Source organism: Scyliorhinus canicula, chromosome 2, assembly GCF_902713615.1.
Source record: "Scyliorhinus canicula chromosome 2, sScyCan1.1, whole genome shotgun sequence".
Taxonomy (NCBI): Eukaryota; Metazoa; Chordata; class Chondrichthyes; order Carcharhiniformes; family Scyliorhinidae; genus Scyliorhinus; species Scyliorhinus canicula.
The window spans coordinates 151,956,316-151,976,328 of NC_052147.1; the positions used below are offsets into that span (position 1 = coordinate 151,956,316).

General features: G+C 44.6%; 1 protein-coding gene across 5 annotated transcripts in view; it reads left to right on the forward strand.

Moving 5' to 3' along the window:
- The window catches only part of nbeal1 (neurobeachin-like 1), a 355,441-nt gene that overhangs the window by 207,168 nt on the left and 128,260 nt on the right, over positions 1-20,013 (forward strand). For all 5 annotated transcript variants that reach the window (XM_038787846.1, XM_038787851.1, XM_038787847.1 and 2 more), the window contains 5 exons: positions 8,934-9,066; positions 10,785-10,904; positions 11,903-12,206; positions 16,128-16,213; positions 18,265-18,354. In XM_038787846.1, the coding sequence (XP_038643774.1) occupies positions 8,934-9,066; positions 10,785-10,904; positions 11,903-12,206; positions 16,128-16,213; positions 18,265-18,354 (733 nt within the window). The remainder of the gene's footprint in view (positions 1-8,933; positions 9,067-10,784; positions 10,905-11,902; positions 12,207-16,127; positions 16,214-18,264; positions 18,355-20,013) is intronic.

Consider the following 20,013-nt stretch of genomic DNA (forward strand, 5'->3'; position numbering starts at 1 on the left):
ACACCTCATTAGAGTGTACGAGGACATTGGGGCAGACCTCGCCAGGAGACAGGCCGAATTCAACAGAGCGAAAGCAGCCCTTCACAGGAACAATGTGTGCTTTGCTATGCTGTACCCAGCGAAACTCTGGGTCACATACCAAGAAAGAGAGTATTTCTTTACAGCCCCCGCTGTAAAGAAACAAATTTATCGAGGAACACGGGCTGGGAAACCAACAGCGAGGGTAGAATCACGGGGCCCCTGGCAAGGGGCAACAACACGCCGATGGTAGGGGGGGAGGCCATGCCAGGTCCCCCCGCCCCCACCCCCAACATGGCGAGAGCACCCTGAACAAAAAGCAAACCACTACCCAACGAACCGCCATAGGTGGGAAACCAGCACAAGGGCACGAGAATAGCGGAGAAGGGTAGGGGGAGTGCAGGATAGGGCTGGGGAAGAACGGGCAGAAAGACGCAGAGGCTGAGCAGGGAAGAAGCGAGACAGTAACTCCCTAGAGGGGGATCGCCGCACTAGCAAGAAAGCTAGCACCAGGGAATTGCAAAAAAGCAGGGCTGCAGCGTGCCCCCAACAGGGGGGCGACGCCGGGGGGGGGGGGGGGGGGGGGGGGGGGGGGGGGGGGGGGGGGGGGGGGGGGGAGAACCACTCAACAGAGGCGGGAGAGGAAACAGGGATAGGAGAAGGGGAAAGAGGGACAAAGGAGGGATATGGGGGAGAAAGAGGAAGGAAAGGGAGAGACTGGGGGGGGGGGGGGGGGCTGGAACACAGGGACGGAGGGACAAACCAGGCTAGAAAAGGAACAACAATAGGGCTACAGAGTGCCACAACCAAGGGCTCGGAACAAGGAATCGCTGCAAGCATCCACCCAGTACGGCCTCTGGGCGAAGGGAGACCCCAGAGTGAAAGGAGCTACCCGTGTGGCGTCCGCACAGCAGTGACAGCAGGCATCCTGGATTGCCCCCTCACAAGGGGGAACCCCGGAGGGCAGGGGCACGTCCACCAGGTGAATATGGTTAATCCCACAGGAGCGAGAGGACAGAAACCCCCCACCAGGATAGTCACCTGGAGCGTACAGGGACTCAACGACCCAGTGAAAAGATCCAGAGTCCTCAACCACCGTAGAAACATGAAGGCAGACATAATCTTCCTTCAAGAGATGCACCTGAGAGAGCAGGACCGACTGCGGGTAAGAAAGGGCTGGGTGGGACAGACCTACCATTCCTGTTACGGGACGAGGGCCAGGGAAGTGGCAATACTGATCAGCAAATGGACGGTTTTTAGGGCGACAAAGACGGTTCGGACCCAGGGGGACGGTACATTATGGTTAGCGGGACCCTGGATGGGACACCGGTAGTACTAGTTAACGTGTACGTGCCCAATTGGGATGACCCGAGTTTCATCAAGACTACCATGGCAGAAATCCCTGACATCGCGACGCACCGGCTAATCATGGGGGGGGGGGGGGGGGGGGGGATGGACTTCAACTGTGTACAGGACCCAACGACTGACAAATCAAACCCCAAGATGGGGAAAACCTCAAACATGGCAAGGGAACCCGGTCACTTTATGGAGCAGATGGGACTGGTGGGCCCCTGGAAGTTCACCCACCCAGGGGAGAAGGAGTTTTCCTTCTTCTCCCCAGTACACAAGGTATAGATCAGAATTGCCGCCTTTGTGGTGGGGAAAACGGTGCTTCCAGGGATAGACAAAGTGGAATACTCCGCAATTGTGATATCAGACCACGCTCCACACTACATGGACGTGAGGCTGGAAACGGGCAGGGCCCATTCCCCACATGGAGGTTGGGCGTTGCCCTACTAGCTGACAAGGCTTTCAACGGAGAACAATCAGAACGGGGAGGTCTCCCCCTCCACGTTCTGAGAAGCGCTAAAGGCCGTAGTAAGAGGGGAAATCGTCGCTTTCACAGCGCGAAGAGATAGGGAGGAAAGGGTGGCTAGGCAGCAGCTGGTGGACTCCATACTGGAGGTATACCGTAAATACTCCGAGGCCCCGACCGTAGAGCTTCTGGCGGAGAGGAAAGAGTTACAAAGGAACTTTGATCTGCTCTCCACCAGGAAAGCAGTGCTTCAACTCCGCCAAGCACATGGGACTCTATACAAACATGGAGACAAAGCCAGCCGCCTGCTGGCACACCAGCTGAGAAAGCAGGCAGCCACCAGAGAAATTGCACAAATCAGGGATACTAGAGGCGCATTGCAAACAGCCAGAAAAGATCAACAATGCATTCAGGGCCTTTTATCAAGGGCTGTACACCTCAGAGCCCCCAACGGGGGAGTCCGGGATGAAACGGTTCCTTGATGGACTGGACATACCAGTCATGGGGGAGGGCAGAAAACAGGGCCTGGAAGCATCACTAGCACTGGGAGAGATCATGATAGCATAAGCTCCATGCAGGCGGGGAAGGCACCAGGACCAGACAGATTCCCGGCGGACTTCTACAAAAGATTCTCGACAGCATTGGCCCCGCATCTGCGGGAGATGTTCACATACTCACTGTCCAAGGGCACACTGCCACCCACGCTAGCACAGGCCTCAATCTCGCTGATACCTAAGGAAGGTAAAGACCCAATGGAATGTGGGTCATACAGACCATCTCACTGCTGAACGCAGATGCCAAAACACTGGCCAACATTCGAGCCAAAAGGCTAGAAGACTGCGTGTCAGAGGTGGTCGCAGAAGACCAGAAGGTAGACAGCTTACCTCGAATATCAGGCGCCTGCTGAACATGATAATGACCCCCTCTGGGGAGAGAACACCAGAGGTGATTGTCTCCCTCGACGCAGAAAAGGCCTTCGACAGAGTCGAATGGAAATACCTCATGGAGGCACTGGAGCGGTTCGGGCTTGGAACAGGATTCACCTCCCGGGTAAAACTAGGGGCTTTTCACAGTAACTTCATTGAAGCCTACTCGTGACAATAAGCGATTTTCATTTCATTTCATTTTTTCCTGTGTAAAGTGATGTCTCGGCTGCAGCTTGCTCATCAATGTTTATTTAAACTGAAGCCTGCTTGTCTTGACCAATTCTCCCAGCATCCTATGCAGGACACCATTTTAGGTGGTCATTCGGCCACACTAGTGACAATACTGCAAAGTCACTGCATCCCCTTGATGACATTTCCAAGAATATGGCCAGCCAGAGTTGGAAACCCAATTGAGAGACCCAGTTGTTGAAGACAGCAGTTATGAACCACAGACTTTTGTTTCAATGACATTTCTGCCTAATTTTCTTAAAAGAACTGAATCAAGGCTTCTTTTACACAGAATCCCAGTTAGAATACTCTATTCCACTCTAACTTTACTGTATGCAGTAATTTAAAGTATGTTCTCACCAAGTTCCTATGCAATTGCAGTAAAATGTCATTGCTCTTAACGACAGCTCTGTATTTACACAGCTTGGAGTGGACCTTTCATTCACATTCATGTGGTGGGTGGATAGGGGTAGGATTAGAGTATTTAAACTAGAAAGCTATCTCTTCTCAAAATAATTCCCTTGTAATAAATGCTAACATACCATTTACTTTTCACTGCTTGTCAAGTTTCTGTGACTCCTGTAAATGACACCCAGGTCCTTGTGAATACTGGTTAGGGGTAGGGTTTTAATTGGAAAGATATCTCTTTTTCGAAAGAAAACTGGTCAGAAATCAATGTTCACCAGAATGTTACGGGTTCTCATGTTGGTCCTGAAAATTCAACCAGCGATCATATTGCACCCATCATTAATTTGCTTATCAGCCAGCCCGGCTCCAGGATGTTTTAGTATAAGCTGTTTAACCAGAGATTGTACTATCGTGGCGTATTCTTACTCATTTGATTCTGTACTTTGTAGGCTATTTTCGTCTTTAAATTAAGTTCAAATGGGTTTATTAAATGGTGTTTAGTTTTAAAATAGCTTTTTGGGAGTGATATTTCTGTGTATTGTGTTTGGAAGCAAAAGGAAACTCCGACCATAGGCTTGAGTCTGAATGCTTGTTCCATTAATATAGTGCAAGTAGTTTCCTCCAGTGCTGAAAATTGTGTACTATATGTGGGTTTTATTGATAAAGACTGTGCAAAGCTCTTCCCATCGTGAAGCGAGGCTTGAGAGCACTGTGTAAAATGTATTTTTATATACAAGAGAAACAATTTGGCCAGTGGGATTTAACGTATTCTGTATAAAGCAGTCTGGTACTGAACTAGGAATTTGTGTGTGAAATTCAGATGATGTCTGGTACTGAGCAGGAATTTACTCTACCCAGTAAATCGTAGCCTCAAGGTGCTGAATTGGGAAAATAGTCAGTTCTATATGCAGGAGCTGAATTGAAAGTCAGTAATTCACTGAGGTGATCCGACAGAGAAGGGAGGTCTTGTGGTGCAGTGGGTAGCATCCCGACTCAGGGTAATGCTCTGGGGACCCAGGTTCAAATCCAACAATGGCAGATGGTGAAATTTGAATTCAATAAAAATCTATAATTAAAAGCCATCAAACCATTGTCACTTATTGTAAAAAAAACCACAAATGTCCTTTAAGAAAGGAAATCTGCCATTCTTACCGACATTGCTTCCATCTGACTCCAGATCAAAAGCAATGTGGTTGACTCTTAAATGCCCTCTCAATTTTGCTCTGGAGTGTTTCCTTGTTGCATGGGAGTACAGTTGCACTTTGGTGAAACAGAGGGTCTCAAGGGGTAAGTTTTAAGGAACAATCTAAATTTCAAATTAAAGTCGTTTCTTTAATTTAGAAATTAATTAAAAGTTGCTCTTTTGACTGGGCGAAGTTTAATTGCAGCTTTGAAACAGGAGTTTACAGACTCTTAGCTGAAGCTAGTAAATTAAACAACTGGCTTAATCTAGTTTCAAAAGTCTTGAATTAGGGGCTTAAAAGGATGGCTCCTTCAGTATTGCCTTGTTGCATTCGAGTGTAGCAGGAGTTTGGTGAAACAGGGAGTCGGATGAAAGAGGGAGGAGGTGATCAGTTCCTTTTCTCTATTGGTGAGTAGGATGGGTGAGTACTTCTGCTCTTTAAAATAAAAGTAAGGTCTTATGAAATTTGGAGCACAAAGGGAAAGAGGGACTTGTGTGCAGAGCACCAGAGGTCACTGAGAGTGAATCTGGTGAGGAGCAGCTGAGTGGATAGAAGGGAACCAGTAGAAGTGTTGTATTTAGACTTCCAGAAGTCATTCAACAAGACATCTCACAAAAGGTTAAGTCATAAGGTAAGAGCCTATGGTATATGAGGCTGTATGTTGACTTGGATAGAGAATTGGCTAATTGGGCAGGAAACAGCATGTGGGGATAAGGGGTTCTTTTGCACTTTGGTGGTCAGTCACCAGTGGGGTTCAGTGGTGGGACCCCAACTGTTTTCAATACATACTAATGACTTGAAGGAAGGAAGCGAATGCACTGGCCAGATTTGCTGACGACCCAAAATATATGGAAAGGCAAGTTGTGACAGGGATACAAACAGTTTGCAAAGAGATATTGATAGTTTGGTAAAAAGTTGGCAAAAGGAGTATAATGTGGAAAAATGTGATGTTGTTCATTTTGGAAGGGGGTGGGGAGCAAAGTAGTATTTAAATGGAGAAAAATTGCAGAAAGCTGCAACACAAAGGCACTTAGGGATACTTGTGCATGAAACACAGAAAGCTAGCACACAGGTGCAGCAGGTAATTAGGAAGGCTAGTGGAACGTTGGCCCTTATTTCAAAGTGGTTGGAGTATAAAAGTAGGGAAGTCTTGCTGCAACTGTAGAAGATATTAGTGAGATCACATCTGGAGTACTGTGAGCAGTTTTGGTTCCCTTATTGAAGAGAAGATATTTCATTGGAGGTGGTTCAAAGAAGATTCACTAGGAGGGGTTGTCTTATGAGCAAAGGTTAAACAGGTTGGGACCCTACTCATTGGAATTTAGAAGATTAAGAGGTGATTTGATTGAAAGATATGGGGCAGAATTTAATGGAAATATTTCTAAGTTCTTTTGTGGCGGGTTTAAAAGGCCGTTTCCACCGTCTCTGCTGGAGAGTTTCCCAACGCTATTCAATGACACTTAGTAGTTTCTTTTGGCCCTGGGGAGTTTTTCACCGGTTTAGCCCACACTTAGAATTTTTTTTCAGCACTGCAGAGCTGAACTCAGTAAGGGAATCAAGGGGAAAGGGCAGGAAAGTGGAGAAGAGGAATGTTGGATCAGACATCATCCTATTGAATGGCGGAGCAGGCTCGAGGGGCCGAATGGCCTACTCCTGTTCCTGTTTCTTATGGTCTTAATTAGGGATGAGCAATAAATGCCAGCCCAGACAACTTTATTCTTAAATACTTTGCTTTTGATTTCATTTATTTGCAGTATGTAACTTAAGAAAAGATAATTTAAAAAAAAAAATTAGATTTACTGTCTGAAAACACTACCACTAGATTTTTATTGAAATGCAGCAATAGATCATAAAAATGAGGTGTATATTCCTGGTATAGATCATACAAGCTAGGGGTATGTTCCCTGTTGTTTAGAAGGTTATTGGGCTGGTTTGATAGGAGTTTTCAAGAAATTAAGTAAGGGGAGCAGATGGGACAGGAAAAACAATTCTGGCTGGGGAAGGTCGGGCTTGGGACGTGGTCTATAAATTAGTGCCCAGAGCTTTCAAGAAATTAGGAAACACTTGTACACACAGAATGGTAAAGGCTTGGAACTCTCTTCAGCAAATGGCAGTTGATGATGTTAGGTCAACTGTTAATTTTAACACTTGAGCTTGATAGGTTCTTGTTATTTAAAGGTGTAGGAGAAATGAGGGAAGAGTGCCTTGTAGGTTGGGTTGCAGATCAGTCATTATGTCATTGAATAGTGGGTCAAGCTTGAGTGGCTAAATGACCCCCTCTTCTTCCTGAGTTGATTCTCTTCCTCGCACCTAGTGGTGGACAAGGCAGAATTTCCTGGAACAGGCCGCTAACCTGTCACCGGAAGCATATAGTTTGAGGAGTGCCGCTCCACATCAAGCATGGCTGACCAGACCCCTCTCCCACTCTTACTGCCTGCCATTGGTGCATTGGAAGGATTTTATAGGTTTTACAGCCTGCTGCCTGCATTATGAATGTGTTTTCCTCGGCTATCAGATCCTGGGGTGAGACTCTAATCTGAAGCTTCTAACTCAGAGATAGGGACGCTACAAAACCTCCACGTTATTCTGACAGCATGTGTGAAATTTTGCGACTGTGAAAAATGCCTAGCTGTGCACACTGAATTATTTGTGGTCATTCCAAACTTGCTTGAATCGGATTTTGAACTGAAGTGAAGAATGCATGTGATTTTGTTTTTATGTGGGATATTGCTAAATAAGCTGAGTGTTATAAATATGGGCTCTGTAATTATCCTTCCTGTTGTATTCAGTGTGCTAAGCTCTCCCATTGGCAGTCTCTGCATCCCCTGTGACCAGGAGTTTGCCTTTATTGCTCAATATGTAAGCAAACGTGATCTGGTGATTTGACGAATAAACCAGTTGTATAGGAAATTAGGTAATGTAATCACCTTCAAATGTGTGCCGTATCTTCCTGAAGGCAGATATTTTTCCAGATTAGATCAATTGTAAATAATCAGTGTGTTAATTTGCATATACTATATCAATAAATAGAATATAGTTTTCAATTTATTTTGAACTTTCCTCTTTGTAACACAGAAAGTAACAAAGTGCATAACTCCAACCCGGTTTTGGGCTAATTCCAGTTTCAGGCTAACAAACTCTGAAATTAGTTAGATATATAATCAGAATCATTGTTTCCACTCCTGATTTCTGCACTAACTATTTTGAGTTGGTTAGATGCTAAAGACCTGGGGCGGGATTCTCCGACCCCCCCCCCCCCCCCCGGCCGGGTCGGAAAATTGCCGGGGGCTGGCGTCAATCCCGCCCCTGCCGTGTCCCAAATTCTCCGCCACCAGAGATTCGGTGGGGGCGGGAATCGCGCCGCACCAGTCGGCGGCCCCCCCCCCCCCCCCCCCCCCCCCCCCCCCCCCCCCCCCCCCCCCCCCCCCAGGCGCGATTCTCCGGCCCGCAATGGGCCGAAGTCCCGCCGCTGTCAACCCCTCTCCCGCCGGCGTGGCTCAAACCACCTACCTTACCGGTGGGAGCAGGCAGCGCGGGCTGGCTCCGGGGTCCTGGGGGGAGCGCGGGGCGATCTGACCCTGGGGGTTGCCCCCACGCCGATCGGCGGGCGGGCCTGTGCCGTGGGGGCACTCTTTTCCTTCCGCCTTCACCATGGCGGAGGCGGAAGTGACCCTCTCCCCTGCGCATGCACGGGGATGACGTCAGCAGGCGCTGACGCTCCGGCTTCCGTCGGCCGGCACGTCCCTTCGGCCCTGGCTGGCGTGGCGCCAAAGGCCTTCCACGCCAGTCGGAGGGAAGGGAACCACTCCGGCGTGGGCCTAGCCCCTCAAGGTAAGGGCTTGGCCCCTAGAGGTGTGGAGACTTCCGCACCTTTGGGGCGGCCCGACGCCACTCCATCACGCCAGGACCCCCTGCCCCGCCGGGTAGGGGAGAATTCCGGCCCTGATCTCAGACAGCTGTCACTGCCCCATACTCATCCCGTTCTACTGAATTCTGATGAAGGAATCCTTTCCAACGTAAAAACTATGAATGTCGCTGGACTGTCTCATGCTGAAGCGAAATACGAAAAATACCAATTCCCTCACATTTGGCATTTCATCTGTATTTCTGAAAACTTATGCATTCTGCAGGTTTCGCCCTTGTGTTCTGAATTTAACTCCATAACAGCATCTTGAATTGAACTGTAATCCTTGAAAGATTTCTGATTGACTACAAGTAACTACAAGTTATGGCATCATGTCAAATATTACACTTTTTTTTGTTTTTGTCTTTTTTGTTTGCAAGAATGAACATAGTGCAATTTTTCCACTCTTAAACTAAGACACGAAATATCTTAACCTACATGCTCTTTAGTTTTTTCACAGCCAGTGGGACAGGGTTTGAAGCTTTTCTGACCTCTGCAGGATGGCTGGTCGTAGCAGTTTGCACAAAGAAGGAGTACATGACCGTTATGCTGCCTGACCACTGCTTCTGTGACTCCCTCTGGGTAAGAGCAACAACTGAAAGACCTGGTGTTGGGATATATTTTGCTGCATTAACCCCTCATTTACTGAAACCTGAGCTCAGCTGCTGTATGTTCTCCAGCTTCAGCAGTGTTGAAAGGAAAAGACAAACCTCTGAGATTCATGTTCACTTTCAATTGTCACACTTACCTGCATAGTGCATCTTTTCATTTTGTCCTGTTTGCTTTTGCAACCTCCTTAAACACTACACAGCCACAATAGTATTTGTTAATGGAACATTAAGGTAGTTCATGGAGTGTAAATTGCAGAAAAGGCAGCTGCCGTGTTGGGAATGGTGCAGTTCCACAAACAGCAATGTGATAATCATCAGATAATTTTGTTATTTAGTAACACTGATTGAGAGAGAGATATAACATAGAACATAGTGCAGAAGGAGGCCATTAGGCCCATCAAGTCTGCACCAACCCACTTAAGCCCTCACTTCCATCCTATCCCCTTAATCCAATAACCCCTCCTAACCTTTTTGGTCACTATGGGCAATTTACCATTGTCAATCCACCTAACCTGCAAGTCTTTGGACTGTGGGAGGAAACCGGAGCACCCGGAAGAAACCCACGCAGACACGGGGAGAACGTGCAGACTCTGCACAGACAGTGACCCAGCGGGGAATCGAACCTGGGACCCTGGCCCTGTGAAGCCACAGTGCTATCCACTTGTGCTACCGTGCTGCCCACATATTGATGACTGGAGAGACCTTCCCTGCTCTTCTTTGCCGTGGGGTTTTCTGCATATGTCTTGGAGGGGGTTAGACCCCTTATTCAAAGGACTTGAGTGTCAGCCTATTAAAAAATAATTTATGGGATGTGGGCCTCGCTGGCTCAGCCAGCATTTATTGCCCATCCTTAATTGTCCTTGAAAAGGTGGTGGTGAGCTGCCTTCTTGAACTGCTGCAATCTTTGAGGAGTAGGTACACCTACAGTGCTGTTCGGGAGGGAGTTGTAAGCTTTTGACGCAGCAACAGTGAATCCATGTTATTAGTTTCTGGAGTAGGGCTTGAACATTATCTTCTGATTATGAGGCAGAAGTGCTACCACTGAGTTAGGTTCAAAGATTCATTTCCAATCTACATCGGGAGCTATTGTAGAACAGCTGAATTGGAGGTCACTTTGGCATCCTATCCATCAATGGCACCAACTAAATGGACGATGGAAGGCTGGATTGGTACTACTTCAGCTGCACTTTAGCTGGAACCAAGAGAAGTCTGAATGTAAATCATTATGAAACCTTTCTACCTACTTATAATAATTAATATTCTGGATCCATAGGCAAACTATGTTGAAAATTAGATTTACATGTGTGTGGTTTAGTTGTTCTAACTTGGCCATCCAACTCTCCATTGGAGCATTAAGATGGTTCATGTAGTGTAAAGGCACAGATTCTAATCCTCCATTTCCGTTGAATTCCTTATTGGAGCCATGCGAAGGTGAGACTGTGGTGTCAGAAAACAATCATTTATCTCACCCTGGTGGTCAAAAGAAGATGTTGTTCTTGGGGTCTAGAACTAGGCTGCCCATACTGTATATAAAGGCATGCAACCTAAAATGTAACAACTTCATGTGTGCCCTTAATTGTTGGGAACAAGTATTTGGATATGTGCTCAAGGGTCAACATACTTTAGATGACTGCAAATGACCAGAGTACTTGAACTGTTAAACTGAACTGTGATTGTTTCTGTTAACAGCATAGTATAGCTGTGGTACATGTCCCAGCAAAACGTCCCTTTGGTCAGAGTCTGGTGTACATCTATGTAAATGGTCAGCAGAAACTCTCTGCACCCCTCAAATTTCCCACTATGAATGAGGTAAGGCTTTATAACTGATTGTGTTGTCTTATTTTCCTTTTCTTTTTCAGCCACAGTAAGCTTATATTTCAAAAGTAGTGAGTAGACCAGAGGGTTTTCGGTAGGACATAGAGAATAGGGAAGACATCTTGGTCACTGCAGAGGATGTACAGTGAGCTGTGAATGGGGTGTGGCAGGTGTTATACAGTGTATGAAAGGAAACACCCAATTTTTACATTGAATAAATGATTGAAGTCTGTGACAAGTGAAGGAAATATTTTGCAGGTTGTGAGCGTACCCTCACATTATTTCACATGAATTACCCCCAGCATGATAAACCATTTACTACTTGCACTGGTCACACTAGCCACTGTTTCCAGAGGTTGTTGGTTACCAGTTTGTACTTATGATCAATAACACCATACATGTTCACCAACCACCTAAATCTGAATGTTATGCTCTCACATATTTTGGAATTTTTACCATATGCATTCCAGTAGTGCCTTTCACGACCTCCGGATGACCCGAAGCATTTTACAGTCAATGAAGTTCTTCTGAGTGTAGTTGTCACTGTAGCTGAGGAAATGTAACAGCTACTTTTGCACGCAGTAAATTTCCACTAAGAGCAGGAGCATTATAAGATCATCTGTTTGTGACTTAGATTGAAGGATAAATATTGGACATGGAATTGCGGAGAACCCCTGCAGCTCTTTGAAGTGGGGAGGGGGATAACATCTGTTACGTCCAACTGAGTGAGCATATTGAGGCTCAGTTTGATGTCTCATCTGAAAAGACAGCACCTCTAGCTGCGCAGCATTTCATCGTTACTATATTGACATGTCACCCTAGGTAGAAAACTCGAAGTGAAGTGCAGAGTCAGAGATGGAGAATGTGGCAGCAGAATGGTGGAAATTAGATGTGAAGTTGATTAAATTTCCAGTTCAGGGCAACAGCTTTTGTAATTCTATCTTTATATTTATATCACTGAAACCTTATTAAACATTTCCTCCCCACCTCAGCCTTTTACCTCGTGTTGTATTGGATCGGCTGGTCAGAGGACCACTACTCCACCGCCATCGCAAATCCCGGATCCTCCATTCTCATTGTCCATCTCCTCTGGACGTGCATCTCTGAGTGCAATTCTTTCCTCGTCAACCTGGAGTGGACTTTCGGGCAAGCCAGAATCAGTGACGAAACTCATTTCGGCCGGCACTCAGGATAGTGAGTGGGGTTCCCCAACTTCCCTGGAGGGGCAACTGGGTTCTGTTCTAGTCTTTCATGATGCACTACAATCCTCTCAAGTGAAGGCTCTGTATCTTTCAGGTGAGCAGCAGCTTCCCAACTAATGATTAAACGCAGCCACTCTTGTCACCGTGTTACGTTGGCCCCAGGACTGCATGTATCTGAGTTATATTTTTCAAATTAATTTACAGTTATTTCAGATATCACATTATGGAATCTTGAGCACAGAAGGGCTCATTTGGCTCAGGGTGCCTGTGCCAGGTTTTTGTAAAAGCTTTAATGTTTAAAAAAATTATAAATTTAGAATATCCAATTCATTTTTTTTTTCCAATTTAAGCGGCAATTTAGCGTGGCCAATCCACTTAATCTGCATATTTTTGGATTGTGGGGACGAGACCGAAAAACGCTTTCATAACTGTTGCACTCCCCAACTCTTTGGCCATAGCCTTGTAAATATTCCCATTTCAATATATGTCCCATTCTCTTTTGCGAGATATTGTTGAACATGCTCCCACCACAAAGTTTTCCATATCACAAATATTTGTTGCATAAAAACCCTTCTTCTCATTACCCCGGTTGCACTTGTAAACCAACCTTCTGTGACTCATGCACTAGCACACCCAAGTCTCTTTGAACAGCGGCATGCTTTAATATTTTATTGTTTAAATAATAATCCCGTTTGCTGTTATTCCTACCAAAATGGATAACCTCACATTTGTCAACATTGTATTCCATCTGCCAGACCTGAGCCCATTCACTTAACCTATCCAAATCCCTCTGCAGACTTCCAGTATCCTCTGCACATTTCGCTTTACCACTCATCTTAGTGTCATCTGCAAACTTGGACACATTGCCCTTGGTCCCCAACTCCAAATCATCTATGTAAATTGTGAACAGTTATGGGCCGGACACGGATCCCTGAGGGACACCACTAGCTACTGATTGCCAACCAGAGAAACACCCATTTATCCCAACTCTTTGCTTTCTATTAATTAACCAATCCTCTATCCATGCTACTACTTTACCCTTAATGCCATGCATCTTTATCTTATGCAGCAACCTTTGTGTGGCACCTTGTCAAAGGCTTTCTGGAAATCCAGATATACCACATCCATCGGCTCCCCGTTATCTACTGCACTGGTAATGTCCTCAAAAAATTCCACTAAATTAGTTAGGCATGACCTGCCTTTTACGAACCCATGCTGCGTCTGCCCAATGGGACAATTTCTATCCAGATGCCTTGCTATTTCTTCCTTGATGATAGATTCCAGCATCTTCCCTATTACCGAAGTTAAGCTCACTGGCCTATAATTTCCTGCTTTCTGCCTACCTCCTTTTTTAAACAATGGCGTCACGTTTGCTAATTTCCAATCCACCGGGACCACCCCAGAGTCTAGTGAATTTCGGTAAATTATCACTAGTGTATCTGCAATTTCCCTAGCCATCTCTTTTAGCATACTGGGATGCATTCCATCAGGGCCAGGAGACTTGTCTACCTTTAGCCCCATTAGCTTGCCCATCACTCCCTCCTTCGTGATAACAATCCTCTCAAGGTCCTCACCTGTCATAGCCTCATTTCTATCAGTCGCTGGCATGTTATTTGTGTCTTCCACTGTGAAGACCGACCCAAAAAACCTGTTCAGTTCCTCAGTCATTTCCTCATTTCCCATTATTAAAACTCCCTTCTCATCCTCTAAAGGACCAATATTTACCTTAGCCACTCTTTTTTGTCTTATATATTTGTAAAAACTTTTACTGTCTGTTTTTATATTCTGAGCAAGTTTACTCTCATACTCTATCTTACTCTTCTTTGTAGCTTTTTTAGTAGCTTTCTGTTGCCCCCTAAAGATTTCCCAGTCCTCTAATCTCCCAGCAATCTTTGCCACTTTATATGCTTTTTCCTTCAATTTGATACTCTCCCTTATTTCCTTAGATATCCACGGTCGATTTTCCCTCTTTCTTCCGTCCTTCCTTTTTGTTGGTATAAACCTTTGCTGAGCACTGTGAAAAATCGCTTGGAACGTTCTCCACTGTTCCTCAACTGTTCCACCATAAAGTCTTAGCTCCCAGTCTACCTTAGCTAGTTCTTCTCTCATCCCCTTGTAATCTCCTTTGTTTAAACACAAAACACTAGTATTTGATTTTACTTTCTCACCCGCCATCTGTATTTTAAATTCCACCATATTGTGATCGCTCCTTCCGAGAGGATCCCTAACTATGAGATCATGAATCAATCCTGTCTCATTACACAGGACAAGATCTAGGACCGCTTGTTCCCTCGTAGGTTCCATTACATACTGTTCTAGGAAACTATCGCGGATACATTCTATAAACTTCTCCTCACGGTTGCCTTGACCGACCTGGTTAAACCAATCGACATGTAGATTAAAATCCCCCATGATAACTGCTGTACCATTTCTACATGCATCAGTTATTTCTTTGTTTATTGCCTGCCCCACCATCTCGTTACTATTTGGTGGCCGATAGACTACTCCTATCAGTGACTTTTTCGCTTTACTATTCCTGATTTCCACCCAAATGGATTCAACCTTATCCTCCATAGCACCGATGTCATCCCTTACTATTGCCCGGATGTCATCCTTAAATAACAGAGCAACACCACCTCCCTTACCATCCACTCTGTCCTTCCGAATAGTTTGATACCCTCGGATATTTAACTCCCAGTCGTGACCATCCTTTAACCATGTTTCAGTAATAGCCACTAAATCATAGTCATTTACGATGATTTGTGCCACCAACTCATTTACTTTATTCCGAATACTACGAGCATTCTTGTATGCCTCTATTAAGTCACCTCTTAACCTTCTCTCTGACCAAAACAGCCTCAAGTCCCTCAGCCTTTCCTCATAAGATCTTTCCTCCATACCAGGCAACATCCTGGTAAATCCTGGTAAATCGGTTTTATAGACAACTGTTTGCTTTGCACTCTATGCCTCTGTTTCTACAGCCTAGGATCCTACATGCCATTTTAGTAGCATTAGTTTAATCAGTTGACATGCAGACCTTACACATAAAACAATCTGATTTTTTTAAGAGCAGCAACGCAGCCGGTTTAAGCTGCTCCAGATGTCAAGTGTTGTCTGAAACTCTTTTCAACACCACAGCAGCTGGATTAGAACCAACATCAGAAAGGCAGGTTATCTTCCAACATTCTCAGCGAGGGAGTGGTGTCCAGTAGGCAGAGTTCAAGCAGGAGAACTCAATGGAATTTAGAATAGACAGCCTTTTCAGTAGTTTCTGCATTTGATACACTTCTGATTCACATTCCCAAATCTTACGACATGCTGTGTGCAGATGAAAGAAAAAGCCTTGTTCTGACAGTGAATTTCCATTCTTGCTGTTGGGTTTTTTCCTTTATACTTTCATGGGATTTGGGCTTCGCTGGCAAGGCCAGGATGTGTTGTCCATCCCTAATTTCTCTTGAACTGAGGGGCTGTTTAGAGTCAATCACATTGCTGTGGCTCTGGAGTCACATGTAGGTCAGACCAGGTAAGGACGGCTGATTTCCTTCCCTAAAGGACATTAGTGAAGCAGATGGGCTTTTACACAATCGTCAATGGTTTCATGGTCATCTTTGGACCTGTCATTTATAAAATTTGAATTCAAATTTCATCATCTGCCATGGTGGGATTTGAACCCGGCTCCCCAGAGCGTTACCCTGGCTTACTGATCCAGTGACAATGCCACTATGCCACCACCTCCCCAGTTATAATGTAAAATGCACCAAAATTGTGGCACTACATCACATTATATGGACTGGAAAATAATGGTTAATAACCAACTAATATCTCTTCAGCATCACCCATGGGTACGGATGTTTGCTTGGTATCGGTTACATTTCAGACCTAACGGCTGTGTGATTGAATCAGTGCTTGGTAATGTATTATAGTTTATTTTCTGACAAGATGTTGCTGCTAAATGTTGGATATGAACTTCTCGAATGATTACACATGTGAAATTGTGGTATTTTCTTGGTAACAGGCCCAAACTGCATTTCTCCATTGAAACCTCAGGAGTCGGAGCTTGCAGACCTCACAAGTAAACTGCTTCTGCATTACACACCAAAGGTAAATTACATATAAAGCTTATTATCTTGGAATGTTGTGGTTTTTTAAGAAGATTTTGTCCTTACCCACTACCTTTTCTTCACGAGCCATTGATTCCATAGGCACTGGCTGTCCTCTGATATCCCGCATATTAGGTAGCCAGACTTCATCGATGAAAGGCAGGTAGTTATCGCTGTGGCTTCACAACTTGTAAAACATTCAGTGGATGTCTCCTCTAACATGCGCTCGCTCCAGCAGAATTCACAGGAGTGATGAGGAATGGAAACCTTGGTTGACATGCCGACTACGCCAATTGATGGATCTCTGTGACTATTCGGAACCCTGATATCCATTATCCCCTCTTAGCTCCCAAATAACAAATAACAGAGATTCCAGACTGAACTATTTGGCAAAGTTATTTGAAACTTTATTCGTCAGCGTTTTAGTGTCTACAGGAGATTCGATTTCAATACAAAATTTTAGAAAGTTCCAACTAGCCCTGCAGCAAGCTAGTCAGATCGATTTTCTTTAGCAAACACAGTAGTTAGATTCAAAATACAATTATATTTCTTGGTAATTTCTTCGAATCAGTATCAAAAATGACTGTGAGATTTAAACCAAAGAAAATGGCCATTTTGCGAAGCAAACAGAAAGGTTTCAGAAAAAAGGTTATCGTGTATCCAGAAAAAAAAGTGATTTCTCATCCCGACAATTAATCTTTTAACGAGATTACTATCTTAAAGTTTGCCCTCTTTACAGCTGTGATTGGCTTTAACTAATTTACAATTCACTCGATTCGGCCAAATTGTCTGTCCGTCAATTTAAGAGATAAAGGATTTGGGTGTGATTTTGTAATTTTTCCATAGCCTGGCTTGCCAATTATGCCTCTAACATTAATTAGATTAATACAGTTCTGGAAAAGTCATTATGACCATGACTGCCTGTTACCATGGAAATGGATCTGTCCAGGCCTGGGTAGGCATCTGCCTACAATGAAATCTTTTGTCACTGGCCTTGGATTCTGGCCAGTCTCGAACAACTTGCAAAATATAAATATTTTAAGTCTTCTCTGATTAATTCCCAGTTAGTCAGCTTCTCGAAATATGATTCAGTCAATTACTCCCAATGATTTCTTAGTTAAACCCCCTATCTACCTCATAGCTAACTTAAAATCTGATTTCTGTCATACCTCCTAATTCAAGGATTTGAGACCAGTGTTTGGAACTGCTGCTGTCCTCTAATTGAGATGGCTCCAACCAGTGGCCATTTTGAGAGCGAAAGCAGAAAATTATGTGGATACTTGGCAGGTCTGGCGGCATCGAGCTAACATAGTTTATAAGCTCATAGACCTGAAACACGAGCTCTGGTTTTCACTCCACAGAGGCTGCCTGTCCTGTTGAGTATTTCCAATATTTTCCAATTTAATTTCAGATTTCCAGCATCTGTGGTATTATTCTTTTGTATGACTGTTTAAAATAAAAAATCTTTAGGATATGTGCACTGCTAGCAAGGTGAGCATTTATTGTCCATTCCTAATTTCCCATCAGAAGGTGGTCATAAACCTGTCACCGTGCACCTTTATAGTCAATGTGATATAGGATTCTCAGTGCTGTTAGGTATGGCGTTTCAGAATTTTGGTCCAGCGACTATAAAAGAACAATGATCTTATAGAATGGCGGAGCAGGCTTGAGGGCCTGAATGACCTACTCCTCCTAATTCATATGTTAACCATGACATATGTCCAAGTTCTGATGGTATGTGATTTGGCATGAAGTTTAGAGGTAGTGATGTTCCCATTTCCCTGGTACATTTGTCCTTTTAACTAGTAGAGACTGCAGGTTTCATAGGTCTAATATGATTTGGCAACTTACTGGACAAACCCCCACCCCCTTTTCAAGAAATAACTATTATCAATCATCCCTTTATTGTCCAGGATGATATAAAACTAACAAATTCGCATTTGGTTTAAAACAAAACATTTTGCGCTTAGATTGCTGAAGCTGTGAGATTATTTTATCTTCAGTATTCAAAATCCAAATGTTCTAACTATTGGAATTTCTGAATTTTTACAGGCCTGCAAAAGCCCCATCTGCCTTGATCTGTCCCCGAATCTCTTTCACGGGAGATTGACCGGACATAAAGTTGTCAACTGGGACATTAAGGTATTTCAGTCAGCGTTGGAATGTTGATCATGTTTTTATTGAGAAGAATATCAGTTATCCTTGGGGTAAGGATATTACATTGGAGAGACACACATTCTACCAATGGTTGGTCTCAGGGGCCCCCTCATAATTCCATCATGTGGAGATGCTGGCGTTGGACTGGGGTGAGCACAGTAAGAAGTCTTACAACGCCAGGTTAAAGTCCAACAGGTTTGTTTCGAATCACTAGCTTTCGGAGCACTGCTCCTTCTCCTAACTCACCTGGTGAAGGAGCTGTGCTCCGAAAGCTAGTGATTCGAAACAAACCTGTTGGACTTTAACCTGGTGCTGCAAGACTTCTTACTATGCATTACATCGTTCTGTTCTCAGAAGCAAAATACTTAAAAATTAAAATCTATGAGAGGTGATGTCGTGCTTATGGTAGAATGTTTTAATTTACATTTGACATTTCTCCCAAACGAATGTTCCATCCCCATCTCTCTCCCTTCACTGTTGCCCTCCTCTTTCCTCTCACCATCACCCAACCAACTTTTCCTTCAGCCCCACATGGGGAAAACCCGGATCTACCCCATCATCACTGGTCAATAATTGACTGGTTTGGGACACCCCTGCAGATACCGGATTGAACTTCCAAATGACCCTGTCAGCTGCCTAAAGGTTGACCGTGCTCAATGTCCCCATCGCATAAACCGTCCAGGTATATGATAGACAGACACCCGTAACAGGACAGTTTGCTGGCAGTGCAGACATCAATTACAAGCTGCTGCCTGGCACGCTCTGTTTTTAAAAAGTTTATCCTTGTCTTGCTTTTTGCCTATGTTTTTCCCCCAGGAGCTATTGATTCTATACTCGTGCACACACACACGGCGCCCTCTGGTATCTCGCCTCTTAATTAGCCAGACTTCTTCTATGAGTGGTGGATAGTTTTATTGTTGAGGGCATCACAACTTGTAAAATGTTCAGTGTGTGTCTGCACGTGCATATATTCCAGCAGAAATCACAAAGTTATAAGAACATAAGAACATATGAACTAGGAGCAGGAGTAGGCCATCTGGCCCCTCGAGCCTGCTCCGCCATTCAATTAGATCATGGCTGATCTTTTGTGGACTCAGCTCCACTTTCCGGCCCGAACACCATAACCCTTAATCCCTTTATTCTTCAAAAAACTATCTATCTTTACCTTAAAAACATGTAATGAAGGAGCCTTAACTGCTTCACTGGGCAAGGAATTCCATAGATTCACAACCCTTTGGGTGAAGAAGTTCCTCCTAAACTCAGTCCTAAATCTACTTCCCCTTATTTTGAGGCTATGTCCCCTAGTTCTGCTGTCACCCGCCAGTGGAAACAACCTGCCCGCATCTATCCTATCTATTCCCTTCATAATTTTAAATGTTTCTATAAGATCCCCCCTCATCCTTCTAAATTCCAACGAGTACAGTCCCAGTCTACTCAACCTCTCCTCATAATCCAACCCCTTCAGCTCTGGGATTAACCTAGTGAATCTCCTCTGCACACCCTCCAGCGCCAGTACGTCCTTTCTCAAGTAAGGAGACCAAAACTGAACACAATACTCCAGGTGTGGCCGCACTAACACCTTATACAATTGCAACATAACCTCCCTAGTCTTAAACTCCATCCCTCTAGCAATGAAGGACAAAA